The sequence below is a fragment of the Poeciliopsis prolifica genome, unplaced genomic scaffold (genome assembly GCF_027474105.1).
Source record: "Poeciliopsis prolifica strain line A6 unplaced genomic scaffold, Auburn_PproV2 SCAFFOLD016, whole genome shotgun sequence".
Lineage (NCBI taxonomy): Eukaryota > Metazoa > Chordata > Actinopteri > Cyprinodontiformes > Poeciliidae > Poeciliopsis > Poeciliopsis prolifica.
The window spans coordinates 411735-425903 of NW_026562391.1; the positions used below are offsets into that span (position 1 = coordinate 411735).

Sequence of the window (14169 nt, forward strand, 5' to 3'; positions counted from 1 at the left end):
ATATTTTGTTTGAGTTTTCTTCTTTATTCATCTCTAAACTGTGCAAAGGAATTTCACACTGAGTGTGTGCAAATTGTAAAATCTAGCCTTAAAGGTACCCGAAAACCTTAATACATAGAAATACATAACCACGCATAAAAAAGGTTAAAAGTTATTTTTAGCATAGTTGAAACTGGTTTAAAGGGAAGTTCTTGATTCGCAGTTTAAATATCAGTTTATTTTCGTCTGTATGTGCAATGAGTAAATGTCTCGCTGGAAAATATGCCTCATGACCAGAATGTGATCATTTGCACCAAACAGCATTTAGAAAGTACAGGTCACAGGTCAGAAGCCCATCGACTCAGCTAATCGTTTCAGCAAACGATGCAAACTAAACTCTGGGTCAGTGCTGTGTGTTTTCTACTGGGTCAAAGGTTCAAACACACATTCAGTGTTGAACACACAGAGGAAGACGGCTTAAAGCAAACCCATACTTTATTTAAAAAATGACCTTTAATAAAGTACCAATAAAGTAAAGTAACAAAGTAAAAACTTTATTGTTCATATGTTGCTTTGTCTTTACTATTATACACATTGGATGAAAAGTATCTGTCCCACTTTTGGGTATAAGTTACATTAAAACATGTGATATCTTTGCACAAGACGAACATAAACAGGATGTAGTTATCTGAGCTGAATCATCCATGTGTAAATGAGTCCACTTCTGTGGACTCATGGATTACATAAAGGTGGCTTCGTATCAGTTTAAGAGCTGATGGGAAAAAAAAAATTCCTTTGTAACGTTAAACTAGAAATTGAAGGCTGCTTCTTTCTGTGCCAGATCTGTGGCTGGCTGTAACTTTGTAACTTGAGGTGCTGGACGAGGTTTTCGTCATCTCGTCCCATGCTACGTCTTCTCGGCTGATCACAAGTGCTTCCCCCGGCCTTCAGATATGATGTGCTCGGGAACGGCACGGGTGTACCACTCCGACCACGCACCGTCGTACAAGGACACCCCCGGGTGTCCGCACTCGTGAGCTGCCAGCGCCAGGACGCACGCCGTCACGCCGGAGCCGCACGACACGCACACGGGACGGCCGAGGTCCACTCCGGCTTGGACGAAGAGCTCCCGGAGGCTCTCCTTGGGCAGGAAGTGTCCGGACTCCGACAGGCAGGACTGAAAGGGAATGCTGGCGGAACCAGGGATGTGGCCAGGCTCGGTGTCTGTGAAACAGGAAGGAGAGAGATAATTATGGATTAGAACTGTTTGTTGATTTGAGATAGTTCCTAAGAGCTACAAGTAGGAGGCGTTCTATGACATTTAAAGAGACAGAAAACACAGTATTGTATTTTGGGTAAACTGTTAACTTCTCAGTTTTAACTTTCCATGAGAGTATTTATTTTCACAAACACTCATAAGACTACTTGGAGACAAAAAAATGAACTGAAACATCTGAACTGCAAGAGCAGCAACATTTTGTGCAATTCCACAATTGCAGAATTCACAGAAAATCAACAGATCCCTGCATTTTTTTGTGTTAATACATAGTTGTGGGATTTTTGTCACAGATAGTCAATAACATTGGGTTTAAGTGACTGCTAACTCCGACCTGCAGGTGGCAGTATTTCTAACTTCTACAACACTACTCCCAGTGTTGACTTTTCATTGTGAAACTATGACCTAAAAGGCTTGAGAAAAAACACGAGTGAAATCTAGGACTTTTAGAATGATGTCAGTTGTACAGAAGAGCTTAATACATTAAGAGAAGGTTAACTTTGGTCATTTGCTTGCATTTCTATCTAGGACTGTTGTAAACAAATATTTTAGTAATCGATTATTCTTACGATTAATCAAGTAGTCGGATTTAATAAAGGATAAGATAAAACAACAACTCAGGTGGAAGTGAGAGAGCTGTGCAGCACCAGTAATGACCCGGCCAGAACACGGTGCATTAAATAATGCACCATGCGCTTTTAACGAAGCTTCAAGGCAGATCAATTTTCCTCGAGGAATTGTTATAATCGAGGTACTCAAATCACTCCAGGAATCATTTCAGCCCTATTTCTATTAATTACTTCACAAAATTATCTAAAGGACAATTATACATCAATATATCATTATGTTTTTTAGGAGCTAATGCATTTTTTCCCCCCACATGACTATTACTGTCAAACATCACACATTCGTCTTCCTCTTTGCTTTCTTTTCTTACCACTGTTGCTGAACTTCACCACCTCAGACACTATAATCTACACCAGGTGTGGACATCAAGTGCTTAGAGTCCATCCAATTAGCCGATTATGTGATTAGCTTGCAGAGTGAGAACCTTTAGCACTTGATATATAAAGCCTTCAAAATACTGCAGCCCTTTGTGATTTTCACATCGAACACAAGGATGTTACAATTAGAAGTGCGACTGTGAGGCTCAATTGTGAAGATTTAATTGTGAATAATCACTTTAATGATACACGCGACAGTTAATACATTAAGTGGCTTTTGCAGTCATTTTGACCATTCAAAGCGCTTTACACTTGAGTCACGTTCGCACTCACAAACACATTTACACACCGATACGCAGACCGGCCTTGCCCACAGGCACATCGACGTGTGGCAGGAGGAAGCTGGAATCGAACCCACAACTTTCCGATTGCAAGACGACTACTCTGCCATACAGCCAAGGTCGCCCATTAAGTAAGCATGCAGCGTGCAGTGTCTGTTTCTAAAAACAGTTTGACGCAAGTTTTGACATGAACATCATATTAAGCAGATTTCAGTAAAATTTCATTTATCAAAATATTAAAGAGGACAGATTATCCACTTCTAAATAAAAATGTAAAACTGTTTTTTTTTTTGTTTTGTTTTTATAAAAGTTACATAATGCTTCTTTATCTCTGGTCATTTTAACATTGTGGGGGGAAAAAGGCACCTCCACAGGATGCTACTGCCTCCACCTTGCTTTACTCCACCATATGAAATGTTCAAGCTAGTATGCAGTGTTTCTTTTGTGCCATGCAGAAAGTTGAACAAACGTCCAAGCCTTTAGTTCACATTGTGAGATTTTTACCCTCCCCCAAAAAGAAAGAAGAAGAAAACAACATTATTCTGCACTTTTTTGTTTAGGAAAAGTACACAAAACAAAACAAATGTCTGATTTGCAGCATTGGCTGATTATTGGGAGGAAGTGATTTTATAACAACATCCTAAAGGGGAGATTCTGAAGCTGTAAAACTTAATGAAGAGTTGCTTGGAGATGACTTGAGGTGCCAAGGTGACTGTGAAGGTCACAGATGAAACTCAGAGTTGAAAGTCATTTGGGGGGGATTGTCTTATACTCACTGTCTCTGGGTTCAGGGTCCACTCCTCGGAATCTTCCCGCGGACCTGGCATCCACCACCTGGAACGCTTTGGTGTCCAGATTATTCAGCAGGTCGTCATAGGTTTTAATCCAGGAGCGTTTTAGGGACGCCTTGAACTCTGTGGGAGAGGGTCTGACGTGCTTGTCGCTAACCGGTCGACCCTCCAGCTCCCAGTTCCTGAACCCCCCGTTCAGCAGAGACACCGCGTCATGCCCGAACACCCGGAACATCCACCACACGCGCGGCGCCGAGAACGCGCCGAAGTCGCTGCGGTCGTATATCACGACGTGCGTGTCGTTTTCTATTCCCAAATTCCCGACGTAGTCTGCGAAAACTTTCTCCGGCGGCAGCATGTGGTCCAGCGGGGAGGTTTTATCGCAGCACTGGTCGATGTCGAAGAACGCGGCGCCGGGGATGTGCCTCTCCTTGAACTCCTTTTTGGCGTTTCTCCCCATTTTGGGCAAATACCACGAGCTGTCCAGGACGCGCATTTTCCCCCGAGTCGTTAATGCGTCCGCGAGCCATTTGGTGCTGACCAGAGCTCGAGCTTGCAGCGCCATGGTCTGTCCCGCAGAGGAGAGTGAGCGGCTTGTGTCAGCTGGGGTCTGGAGTCGGACCTCAGAGGAGGGTGGGACGCGGCAGAAGGTGTAAAGGTAAAAGCAGCTATCCAAAGTCCTTATTGACCCTGCAGCAGTTTCTATAAAACACATAAAATCATTGATTTTTAAGAAAAGCTTCTTAGCCAAATTTTACCTAAACACATTTTTAAAGTTCGGGAATGATATTCCCACAATGCTTGCCTTGCTTCTATTTATTGTGTATTATTTATTATTGTTAAGTAATAAATAATACATCTGGACAAGACCAGCATGAAAGAGTTAACATATTAGTAGTAGTATTCGTATTAGTAATATTAGTAATAGTAGTGGCAACGTTACTTTGTGCTGGCGTGGTTGCGATTGTTATTGTTGGGTAGGAACTAATTGCTTATCAGCTGTTGTGCGGGGAGCTACATTCAGTGAGCACACGCGAGGAAGCTGTCGGACTCACATGCTTGTTTGGTGGTTCTAAAGCGGCTTACTTTAGATGTAGTTTGGATACAGTGCAACAAATCAGACACTGATAATTGGAGATGTCCGCGTCATTGATCAGGAGAGGCCTGGAACTCCTGAGCGATGATATAAAAGGTTAGTTTAACCTGTTAGCTTGTTACGATGCTAACATTAGCGGTGGAGCTAATTTGAGGCTCAGAGCTGATTTATTTATTTACTCTAGGTGAAATTAAGTTTTAAATAATGTTTTAAAGTTTATTTGAATTAATTTTTTATGACAAATTAATTTAAATATTTAGTATTCAGTCAGAAATAAAACCTTTTTTAAAGTGTGTTTCAAATTGTTGAGCAGTTAGTGGTGCAGTTGGCAAAAGCACAATGCTTTCAATAAGTATACAATATTTTGTTGTGACTGTCTTTACTAGATAAAACCAACAAACAAGGAACTAAATCATCTTAGTAGTATTGAGGACATGTTCCATCCTAATCTGACATTTCTGTGGCTTCTTCCAGACAGCAGTCGAGAGAAGAAGAAGAAGAAGCAGACCCCCAGTTCGGCCACAGTGATGGATCTGATCAGCACCAAGCGGCAGGGGGTCACCAAACAGGTCAAGAGGCTGCAGGGCCGCCTCGGGCCCGGGAAAAGCAAGGCCACAGTCAAAGACAAGCGGATCCGATCAGCAGTGGGTCAGAACGTGCTTTCATACCTCAGTAGATATTAACCATTAGTGTCCAGAGTCAGGATTAGCTGTAGGTTACACACCTGGTGTCTCAAACACTGGAGAAAAGAATTGTCTTGGCTACTTGTCTTCTATATCCATCATATTTTTATGGTACTATGTAAAAACAAGAGGTTTAAATTATTATTATTATTTGTACTTTTACAGAGGATTTTAGAAAAAACCAACCAAAGAGCCAGCTGAGCGCCAATCTGAAGTACTTTTTGGAATCAACGGTCAAAGCTGAAGCCCTTGATACAACGAAGGTAATGACAAGTTATTTTTCACTTATCAATATACTAGCTCTTTAATTCGTCACTAAAAAAATACACATAAACAAAAATTAACCAGATAATGCTGAAATATCAGATTAAATTATCACAGGGATTGTTCATGTCCTGAAAACCATGTTCATGGCCAAAATAAGTCTGACACTGATTCCTTTATTTCTTCAGCTTAATTTATTTGTTGGAACATTTTAAATGTCATTTGAAAGCACTCTATAAGAACACTAAATAAATGTACAATGAACAAATCAATGTTTGTTTTCAGTATTCTTTCACATAAGTAAAGAAACCATGATATTCGATGCCTGCGCACACGATTGATCCTCTTTTTCCTTCTTTTGGCGTGACTCAGATTTTGAGACACAGTAGAGGGAGGCAGTCAAGAAATCGCCCCAACGAACCCGTGAAAAAGTCCAGGGAGCCTCAGTCGTTGTTCACGGAGGAGGAGTTTGTGCAGTTCCAGAGGGAATACTTTGGCAGGACTGTGGAGGAAAAGAAATGACACCAACTCCGAGGGGAAACATCAAAAAAGGACGCAAACCACGGAGAAAGCAGCCGGACTGTGTTGTGTGGATCAAAATGGATTTTTCAGTGAGAATGCACTAGAATTTAATTCCACTGCACTCCACAGAAATACTTTATGACCGAAACAGTAATACACCCTCCCTATTTAGAGGTGGGATGTACAAGTTTATTAGATCATATTTCAAAACTTACTGTGGAAAACAGTAGTGGATGATTTGTGTACATTATGCTCTTCTAATTAAAAAATGTTGAAGAAAAGAAAACATGTTTGACTTCAAATACTTGGCAAAAAATTAGTGTGAAGTATTGCACTTCCCCTCTTCCTGTTATACTTAAGAGCGCTGATGGAGTATTTATACAGGTGAGCGGATAGACCAAACACAGCAGACGGCTGCGCATTAGACAATTAACAAGAGTGTAGCTTTACGGACGAACCTGAACATTTATTTCACATCAATAAATGGGTAACGAAGCACGTTGTGGCGGCACGTAGCTGGTAGATGTGTTTCTGTGTGTGACAAATTAAGGTATCAAATCCCGTTGTTAACATGAACACAAAAGCTATAAATGTCTGGGCAAGGTGAGAGTTCTTCTATTGAACTCACTGAAGATGAACACATAGACCAAAAGCTGGACTACAGACATTTTACCAATGTTTTATCTTTTTTTTTTATCAGATTATTCGATTACTAAAATATTCATTTACAACAACCCTAACCGGAACATATGAACTGTTTAAGGAAAAGCCTCTACTGTTTATACAACCTGTTGAATAAACAGTACAACTCACTACATACCAGAGTAATTACCGCCTTTGTATCGGGAGATGCTAACGAAATCAAGCCTACCATGGGATTGTAAGGAACATTGTGAAAGGGATGGTCATCTGAACAGATGCAGAGTCGGATTAGCCAGATGTTTGATGAGACGCAAAGAAAAGACGGGTCTTTTCCGGTTCCACAGATTCTCAGCTTGTGGTTCGGATACGAGACCGTGTGGAAACGTTCCTTCACTCAGAGCCAAGAGAGGCGTTTTGGATCTTTGGTCACGCCCTTTAGTCCGTTAAAATGTTACATTCGTCTACATCAAATGTCACCACATGAGACGCAGTCAGTTTTAGCTCAGAAAAACAAGATCCTGCAGGCTGCACCATGGAGCAGGTGAGAGAATTCAATTTTTTCAAGAATTTGAACAAGAGAGTAAAAGTTGAAAAAGAAAAAAAATATCTACTGGAGCTTTTAAAGCCTTGAAGGTGACAATTCAGTCATGAATACGTAACAGTATCATTTTCTTACACGATTAAAATTTATTCCAGATCCGCTTTGATCCAGCTTTAAATTTTGTGAAATTTTTTTCATGTACACATGCTCTCAGAAACTGTTTGGCTAAAAGGTATTCTTTTGCTTTAAAGCTACACTTTTAAAGGTTTCTTACATAAATCAGAATATGATATTTAAATGTTTGAATAATGTTTCTGTCCTACTCAGAAAACAAAAAGACCTTCGCACAAACAAATTGAACAAAAAATATGATGGTGAGAATAAATATGTCCCGTACCAAAATGTTCAAAACAGCACTTATTAGGCATGTTTTCAGAGTTACGAAGGCTTTTAATGGCACCTTTCATCATACATTGTAAGAACATCTAACTTTTTCATAAATGTGACATTTGTATTATGATACTTCATAAACTAAATAATAATTCTGAACTCATTTTTTAAACTCATCAACTTTTCACACTGAACTTCTCCAGGCATTTGTTACTGTAAACAAAATCATAACAATAATAATAATGGTAATAATAAATTGATAACTATGTTTATCTTACGAAACCTTTTCAGAAGTGTCTGAAACTAAAAGTGAAAGTATTAAATCTGGATGTTCCAGATAGACAGTGAATCTTGTCAGACGAGCCGTGCAGGATTGTTTCTGTAGTTCGTTGGCCTTTAAACGTTCCTCCACACGCCTGGATACATTTTGTGAAAGACTCCGGACTTGTTTATGTCTCCGAAATCTGCTCCCAAAAATGTGCAAATCAAGTTGAGAAAACTTGATTGAGTTCAAACTGCATTTGATCACGTCAACCGAATAAATAAATTGGCTTTTGCAAATAAATAATTTATTTGCAAAACTTGGAACTTTGTGAAAGGCCAAAGTTAGTGTCATGCATTGGATGCCAGACAATTAAAAGCTCCAATTAACAGTGCATTCTTCTTCGGCATATTCCAGAGAGGCCTAATCCAGTCACATTTTTAACCGCAACAAGGCTCTAAGCGGAAAAACAAATTAACACTTAACTAGAATTTCCTTAATAAAGATCTTCACTCAGTCATAACATTATGGCTGAAAAGGTGGAAAACCTGGAATTGAATTGCTCTACACTGGTTTAGCTCAGCTGTTCACATTTGTCAGTTCTAAATTTGAATGAACAAAGACAAGGTGGGGTTCCTCAGGGCTCCGTTATCGGGACACATTGTTCAGGGTCTGTTTAGGGCTTGTTTAAAACAGGAGTTTTGTTCACTGTAACTCACCTGCCATGCCGTACCATTTGCAGCCTCCTGTTCCTCTCCCGAGGAAGATACGCATTCAGTCACGATCCGTCGATAACGACTGGCTGAAATGTGATCCCACTCCTCCTCAGTCTCAGGTTTGAAAGAGAGGAAATCTTCAAATTCATACTTTGATGCAGCAGTGTGGGTCATTCCCACGAATGTTGACAATTGATACACTGCTAAAAGTCTGTTTTTGTGTGTCATCAACTCAGAACGGTTCAAACGACTCCACACCTCCACCAGTGCCTTTGCGCACGAATGTCAGAAGACAATATTCTGTGCCATATGAAAGCATCAGAGAGCAAGTCCAGGTACACAGGTTATTTTATTTTTTGAGAAATATTTATATTATTTGAGTAGTGTGGAGAATACCTTTTTTTTCCCCTTCAAAGGTGGATAAGGAGCTCTTTAAACCCCGACCTCCTCCGCTGCCGGCCAAGCCGCCACCAAAACAGCTTCTAGAGGAACCTGTTTACCTGGAAATTATCCAGGTAATTACAAAACAAAACTCTTACAATGTATTGATATCGGACGCGACTGGAAACTTCCGAGTGATGGTATGATGTATTTTTTGCCTCCTACAAGGATGAAACGTCCTCTGATGAGGAGATGAAACGTGAGTATGAAGCCTCAGTTATTTCTGCTGTTTTGAAAAAAGACTCATTTGCTAAACTGGGATTTTATTAACTGCAGCATGGAAAGAAATGCTTGAAGATCTCCAGCATAGAGGATTCACAGAGACAAGGCAAGTAGTATATAATGCTAGTTTTAAGTGGACACAATTATGTTGAAGCTGGTGACGTAAGAAGTCTTGGTGCATTGTGGGATTTTTGGAAGGTAATCTGTGGAGTTTTAAATGACCAACAATAGTGACTGACCCAAAGACCCAGAAAGCTGATCAAGTGTTGTTTCCTCAAATTAACTAAGCAACCCCTTCAAAAAAATCTAGTTTAATAGGGATGTGCGTATTTATTACCTCTTTATTTCAAAGGGGTTTTTTTGGCTCTAATGACCTTTATTTGAAAATGCTACGACAGGAACGTAGGTAATGAGAGAGGGGGGAGATATGCAGCAAAGGTCACCAGATCCTAAATGAAACCAGCGACGGCCGCGTCAAGGACAAAGGCCTTCTTGTGAGAAAGCAAATTTTACTGACAGACAAAAAAAACCTGAGAAAAATGAAGATATTTTTCAATCCATATATTGGTGAAATAACCGATAGCAATACCCAGTGCCGGGTATCGCTAACTAAAAGTTAGCTGAGCTAACCCTAATGCACTAATCATTATGTAATAGTTCCACTAACACTAAAGCGCTACGCCAAGATGATATTTAGTGGAAGCTCAAGCTAACACACTAAATTCAACCACATCAATATGGCATCTCACCTTCATTTGGGTCAAATTTGTTGTCCGTCCATCCATCCATTTTCTTCTTGTCCCCAGTGGGGTTGGGAGGGGTGCTGGTGCCCATCTCCAGGGAACATTGTTACACAGGAAAATACGTAATACCGCTCGTCCCCAGTGACAGCCAAAACCTCAACATGGAGGTAAAACCTTATGAAACAGAAGATTTACAAAACAGCCAAGTAAATCTGTGCTTTCGAATGTATCTGGAAAAATGGATTTAGTGGAAGCTAAGTGCGCTAATTGCTTTCAAACTTAGCAGATACTATACAGTGCTAAATAACAAATTAGCTGTGCTATTGGCATGGCAGTTAATAGTGCAGGTTGATATTTCACCTGCATCACACAAGTGAACCTTGAAATATTTGAAAAAGTAAAAGTGTCGATTCTTGGAAATAAATAAATATCTCTGACAAAAAAAAATAAAAAATATTTTAAAAATCTTAGGATGATCAATGCCAAAGCTGAAAAGCTGTATAAGGCCATTCAGAAGTTCATCCAGCTGACTTCTACACATGGCGACGATCTCAAGTCACACATCAAAGAGCTGAACAACATTGCTGACAATTTGGACAAGGTGAGGAAATCTTCATGGCGACAGAGAGGTTTGAAAATCCAACATATGCATACAAAAAAAAATTCATCAGAATTTGATTGAGCTGCCTCCTGAGACCCGGACTTTTGTTTGATGTGCATTTTTTATGTCTCCTTACTATTTGGGATTAGTCTGACCTTGAACTATGTCAAAACCAATGTCCTCATCAGAGGACATTGGGTCTGTTTTTGCATATAAATTTTTTCCTTGCCATTTGGGATCAAAAGGACCCAATTAGCCTAAAAATGAAATTTTAGCTTTCTACAATAAGTGGTGATATCAAAACTAAATGTCCTCATACGAGGACATTGGGTCTATCTGTGTGACGATAAGATCATTCAATCAATGTTATTATTTACATCTGTGTTTCACAGTATGTACATTTACGCTGCTTTCTGTCCAGACTTTCACAAGGAAGACACCATTGGTTAACAAAGTACAAGTTTATTTTATACTGTCAACAAACACAAAATTGCAGATAAAAGTGTGCAGCTTTTGCATGGAAAAGTGCAAAGTTTATGAACTTCATTATGAACATGTTATAGCGAACTCATCATTCTGTCTGATAAGTCTACCCCACCCATTTTTGCATTGTACTCCTGTACAATATTTGGTCTTCTGATGATTAAATAGCATTTGTCCTTCTTGGACCACCGCTGGCAGGTGTCCTCTGGCTCCTTAGCATGGACAGCAGAGAGCATCAGGACCGGCTTGATGTCAAACCATTTCACTACATTCAGTTTCCCAACTCCCCTGACAACTGATGCGGAGGAACCTCTGGCTTGCTGCTTCATGATCTTGTCACTTGGAAGCTTCTGCATTGCTTTTGGGATCCTGTTCTTCATGACTGTACCAGTTAGGTTCACCTAAAAACAAAACCAATTAGATAATCTCTAAGTGATGTAGCAAGGACAATTTTTATGGCAGCCATCTTGACGGAAAACAGGGTAAACCTGCACCCTTTTTGAAGGATGAGCCTTATTTTAAGTGTAATAAGACTTATTTTGACTAGAAATTAGAAATTTTGACTAGAAATAAACACAAATGCTCTTGGAACATTTTACGTTTTGCACTGAAGATAGACCTGATGTCCTCAAACGAGTACGTCATGTTTACAGACGTTGTAGCTTGCTAATATTACTGAAATATATCAAATAAGCATGCCAGGTGAAGCTACAGACATTATTGTGTATAAATAAACTAGTTTCAATCATAAAATTCGATTAGGATTTTTACCTTGTCCATGTTTCTGTCGGGAGTTGCCGTCGAAGAAATTGGCCGTCATCTCCGCCGTGCTTTTTTTTTTCAATCAGTGTAATTTCATTATGAGACCACTAAGTGGTGCGGGCATGCCCCCTAGATGAGGACAATTGGTCAAAATTCTTACAAATTCAGTATCATAGTGCAGAACAGCAAAAATGTAATGTCCTCATATGAGGACGCGGGGTCTGAGGAGGTTGATCTGGGTTCCTTTAAGTTTGCAAAAAACACAAAGATCGCCGGCATCACTGGAGGAGCGTCAACAGCAGCAGGAGGCGTGGCGGCTGCCGCCGGGGTCATCCTGGCCCCTTTCACCGCGGGAGCCTCGCTGGCCCTTACTATTGTTGGGGCCGGAGTGGCTGCAGCCGGCGGCGTCACCGGGGCGTCAGCGGCCATCGCAAACAAGGTAACACAAAGACTAAACCTCACACAATGACAGAGTTTATGATTAGTGTGTGTTGAAATAGTTTTCAGCTGATTTGTTGTTTATTTTTGCAATGATTGTTGTTAGAATGTGCCATCTTTCATAAATGTGCAACGATGGATAAAAACAACCACTGACTGTTCAAAATCCTTTGCACCTTCATACAGAATTATTTGTAAATCACATGTGCACTTGAGTAAAATATAATTCGTCATCTCATCTCTCTTTGATTTATAAAGACAGCTGGGTGTCCATCAACCATAAAATCGCTCAAATGGAAATTCAGAAAATACATTCGCTCAAAGGAAATGCATGCTAATTTTGACAAAACTCCCATTCTTCAGAAAAAAAAAAAGCTTTTGAAATGTTGCTTTTTTTTTTAGCCATACCCAAATAGATATATTTGGCAGATCTATAATGGAAACATATTTTTTGCATCACACTAGTCACATGATCAAAAGCCGGATGTTACTACCGGCTGAAACGTCGAAGACGACAAAAGGAAGTAGCAGTGGTTTGTTTTTTTAGACAATGAGCAGCTGGCTCCACCTGACAATTCCTGAAAAGTACTGTCATTCCGACGTGTTCAAGCCATAGCTTTTCTGTAAAGTAACTTATTTTATAGAAAACGCTACCTCCCAAAAATGTTACTCCAGTGCCTGAATGAAGACATCAATGACTCTTCTGATTGGCTGATATTTGATAAATAAATGACCAATTATCTTATGTAACTGTTTACATTCATCTTTGTCATGATTTTGAATAACTTATCACGTGAGCAAACTTATTCAAATGTGGTTTTAATTGAATTTCTCAATAAACAGACACTCTACTATTGTGAAATTGTGATTTTCTTCGACATTAGCTGGAGATTTGCACACATTTGTAATGGAAACGCAGCTACTGCTCGTCATTTTTACAGAAATTTAATAAAGTACTTTATATTTTACCCGAGACATAATATTTCACACCATTACGTCAAATGAAGAATATCAACGCAGATGTCACACAACCAGCTGTTACTGCTTTAGTTTAAACCTTTTCTATCACTATTTCTAAAATCTGTTTTTTCCAGGCGAATTTAATTCAAGACAAGAAGAAAATTGACAAAACGTTGAACGACTTTAGCGTCCTGTATGAAGACATCCTGACCTGCCTGAAGTTTATCAACGAAGGCATGGACCTCCTGAAGCAGCACGGCGTGACTCATCTCAACAAAACCATGATGGACTCGAAGGCTGCGGCCTGCGCGGTGCAGCTTGCCACCGGGGAGGCGAGCGCCATGGCCTCGGAGAAGAGCAGCAACGCTTGGGGGATGCTGAAAGGCTTCGCCATCGGCATGGACTTCTACTTCACCAAAGACAAAGACGGGCAGAAGCTGAAGAAAGGCCTCGAGTCGAAGCTCGCTCATAAGCTCCGCAAACTAGTGGAAGACCTTAATACTGGTGTGAACGAACTCATGAAAATAAATGAGGTGTTCAGTAAGCACATTGATTGACAGTGTTTTGTTTTTTCCTTTTCTGTTCAAAGACCAGTGCAGGTCGAGGTTCAATAATGTTGAACCAGCTTAGAATTTTCAGACAAGATAGATATGATTATTCATTCTGTGAAATTGAGCTGTCATTTGCTTTCCTTTCGACTTATTTTGTGATTTTTTTTCTGTGCTGTTACAAATTGTATTTTTAATAAAGTACGACAAAGATCAACACTGGACTGAGTCCTGCTTAATTTCTTATTGTGAATGACGCCCGCTGTAGTGACCATGACGTTTGATCTTTCAGTCACAAAAACTGGGTGTAGGACCTCTGATATACTTTCCATTAACTTTCCATTAATCATAGCATTGCGCAAATTGAACTTGGAAATATAAATTTGCTTACTGGAAAAACGGCAGTTTCGAAAAATGTCTAGTTTTTCCAGTAAGAAGAGTTTGCGCTGGGATCACTTGGTGTTCTTTTTATTTTTATTTTTATTTTATTCTATTTTGTTTGATCTTTTTGGCCGTATTGAATT

The 14169-nt window shown here is 39.8% G+C and overlaps 4 protein-coding genes across 4 annotated transcripts; 2 read left to right on the forward strand and 2 right to left on the reverse strand.

The window, feature by feature from the left end:
- Positions 1-456: 456 nt before the first annotated feature.
- LOC129366824 (3-mercaptopyruvate sulfurtransferase-like) lies at positions 457-10067 on the reverse strand. The gene is made up of 3 exons (XM_055040880.1): positions 9860-10067; positions 3317-4033; positions 457-1203 (listed from the first exon to the last, which is right to left on the reverse strand). Exons 1-3 carry the CDS (start codon positions 9942-9944, stop codon positions 905-907), a joined length of 1101 nt encoding a protein of 366 aa, XP_054896855.1. The 5' UTR covers positions 9945-10067; the 3' UTR covers positions 457-904.
- On the forward strand, positions 4325-6713 carry rps19bp1 (ribosomal protein S19 binding protein 1). The gene is made up of 4 exons (XM_055040883.1): positions 4325-4523; positions 4902-5075; positions 5276-5373; positions 5747-6713. Exons 1-4 carry the CDS (start codon positions 4469-4471, stop codon positions 5894-5896), a joined length of 477 nt encoding a protein of 158 aa, XP_054896858.1. The 5' UTR covers positions 4325-4468; the 3' UTR covers positions 5897-6713.
- Positions 6982-13862, forward strand: LOC129366823 (apolipoprotein L6-like). The gene is made up of 9 exons (XM_055040879.1): positions 6982-7079; positions 8474-8566; positions 8684-8782; positions 8864-8962; positions 9057-9087; positions 9165-9216; positions 10325-10454; positions 11950-12138; positions 13232-13862. Exons 1-9 carry the CDS (start codon positions 7071-7073, stop codon positions 13652-13654), a joined length of 1125 nt encoding a protein of 374 aa, XP_054896854.1. The 5' UTR covers positions 6982-7070; the 3' UTR covers positions 13655-13862.
- Positions 10901-11777, reverse strand: LOC129366829 (piggyBac transposable element-derived protein 4-like). The gene is made up of 2 exons (XM_055040888.1): positions 11709-11777; positions 10901-11338 (listed from the first exon to the last, which is right to left on the reverse strand). Exons 1-2 carry the CDS (start codon positions 11715-11717, stop codon positions 11012-11014), a joined length of 336 nt encoding a protein of 111 aa, XP_054896863.1. The 5' UTR covers positions 11718-11777; the 3' UTR covers positions 10901-11011.
- Positions 13863-14169: the final 307 nt, after the last annotated feature.

Excerpts from the sequence above, each read along its gene's own strand:
- rps19bp1 (XM_055040883.1), top strand. The coding sequence starts at position 4,469 with ATGTCCGCGTCATTGATCAGGAGAGGCCTGGAACTCCTGAGCGATGAT. Across the intron at positions 4,524-4,901 it reads CCTGAGCGATGATATAAAAG|ACAGCAGTCGAGAGAAGAAG; the intron begins GTTAGTTTAACC and ends GGCTTCTTCCAG. Across the intron at positions 5,076-5,275 it reads GCGGATCCGATCAGCAGTGG|AGGATTTTAGAAAAAACCAA; the intron begins GTCAGAACGTGC and ends GTACTTTTACAG.
- LOC129366824 (XM_055040880.1), bottom strand. The coding sequence starts at position 9,944 with ATGGGCACCAGCACCCCTCCCAACCCCACTGGGGACAAGAAGAAAATG. Across the intron at positions 4,034-9,859 it reads CAAATTTGACCCAAATGAAG|AAACTGCTGCAGGGTCAATA; the intron begins GTGAGATGCCAT and ends TGTGTTTTATAG. Across the intron at positions 1,204-3,316 it reads GGACCCTGAACCCAGAGACA|ACACCGAGCCTGGCCACATC; the intron begins GTGAGTATAAGA and ends CCTGTTTCACAG.
- LOC129366823 (XM_055040879.1), top strand. Across the intron at positions 8,963-9,056 it reads TTTACCTGGAAATTATCCAG|GATGAAACGTCCTCTGATGA; the intron begins GTAATTACAAAA and ends GCCTCCTACAAG. Across the intron at positions 9,217-10,324 it reads AGAGGATTCACAGAGACAAG|GATGATCAATGCCAAAGCTG; the intron begins GCAAGTAGTATA and ends TAAAAATCTTAG.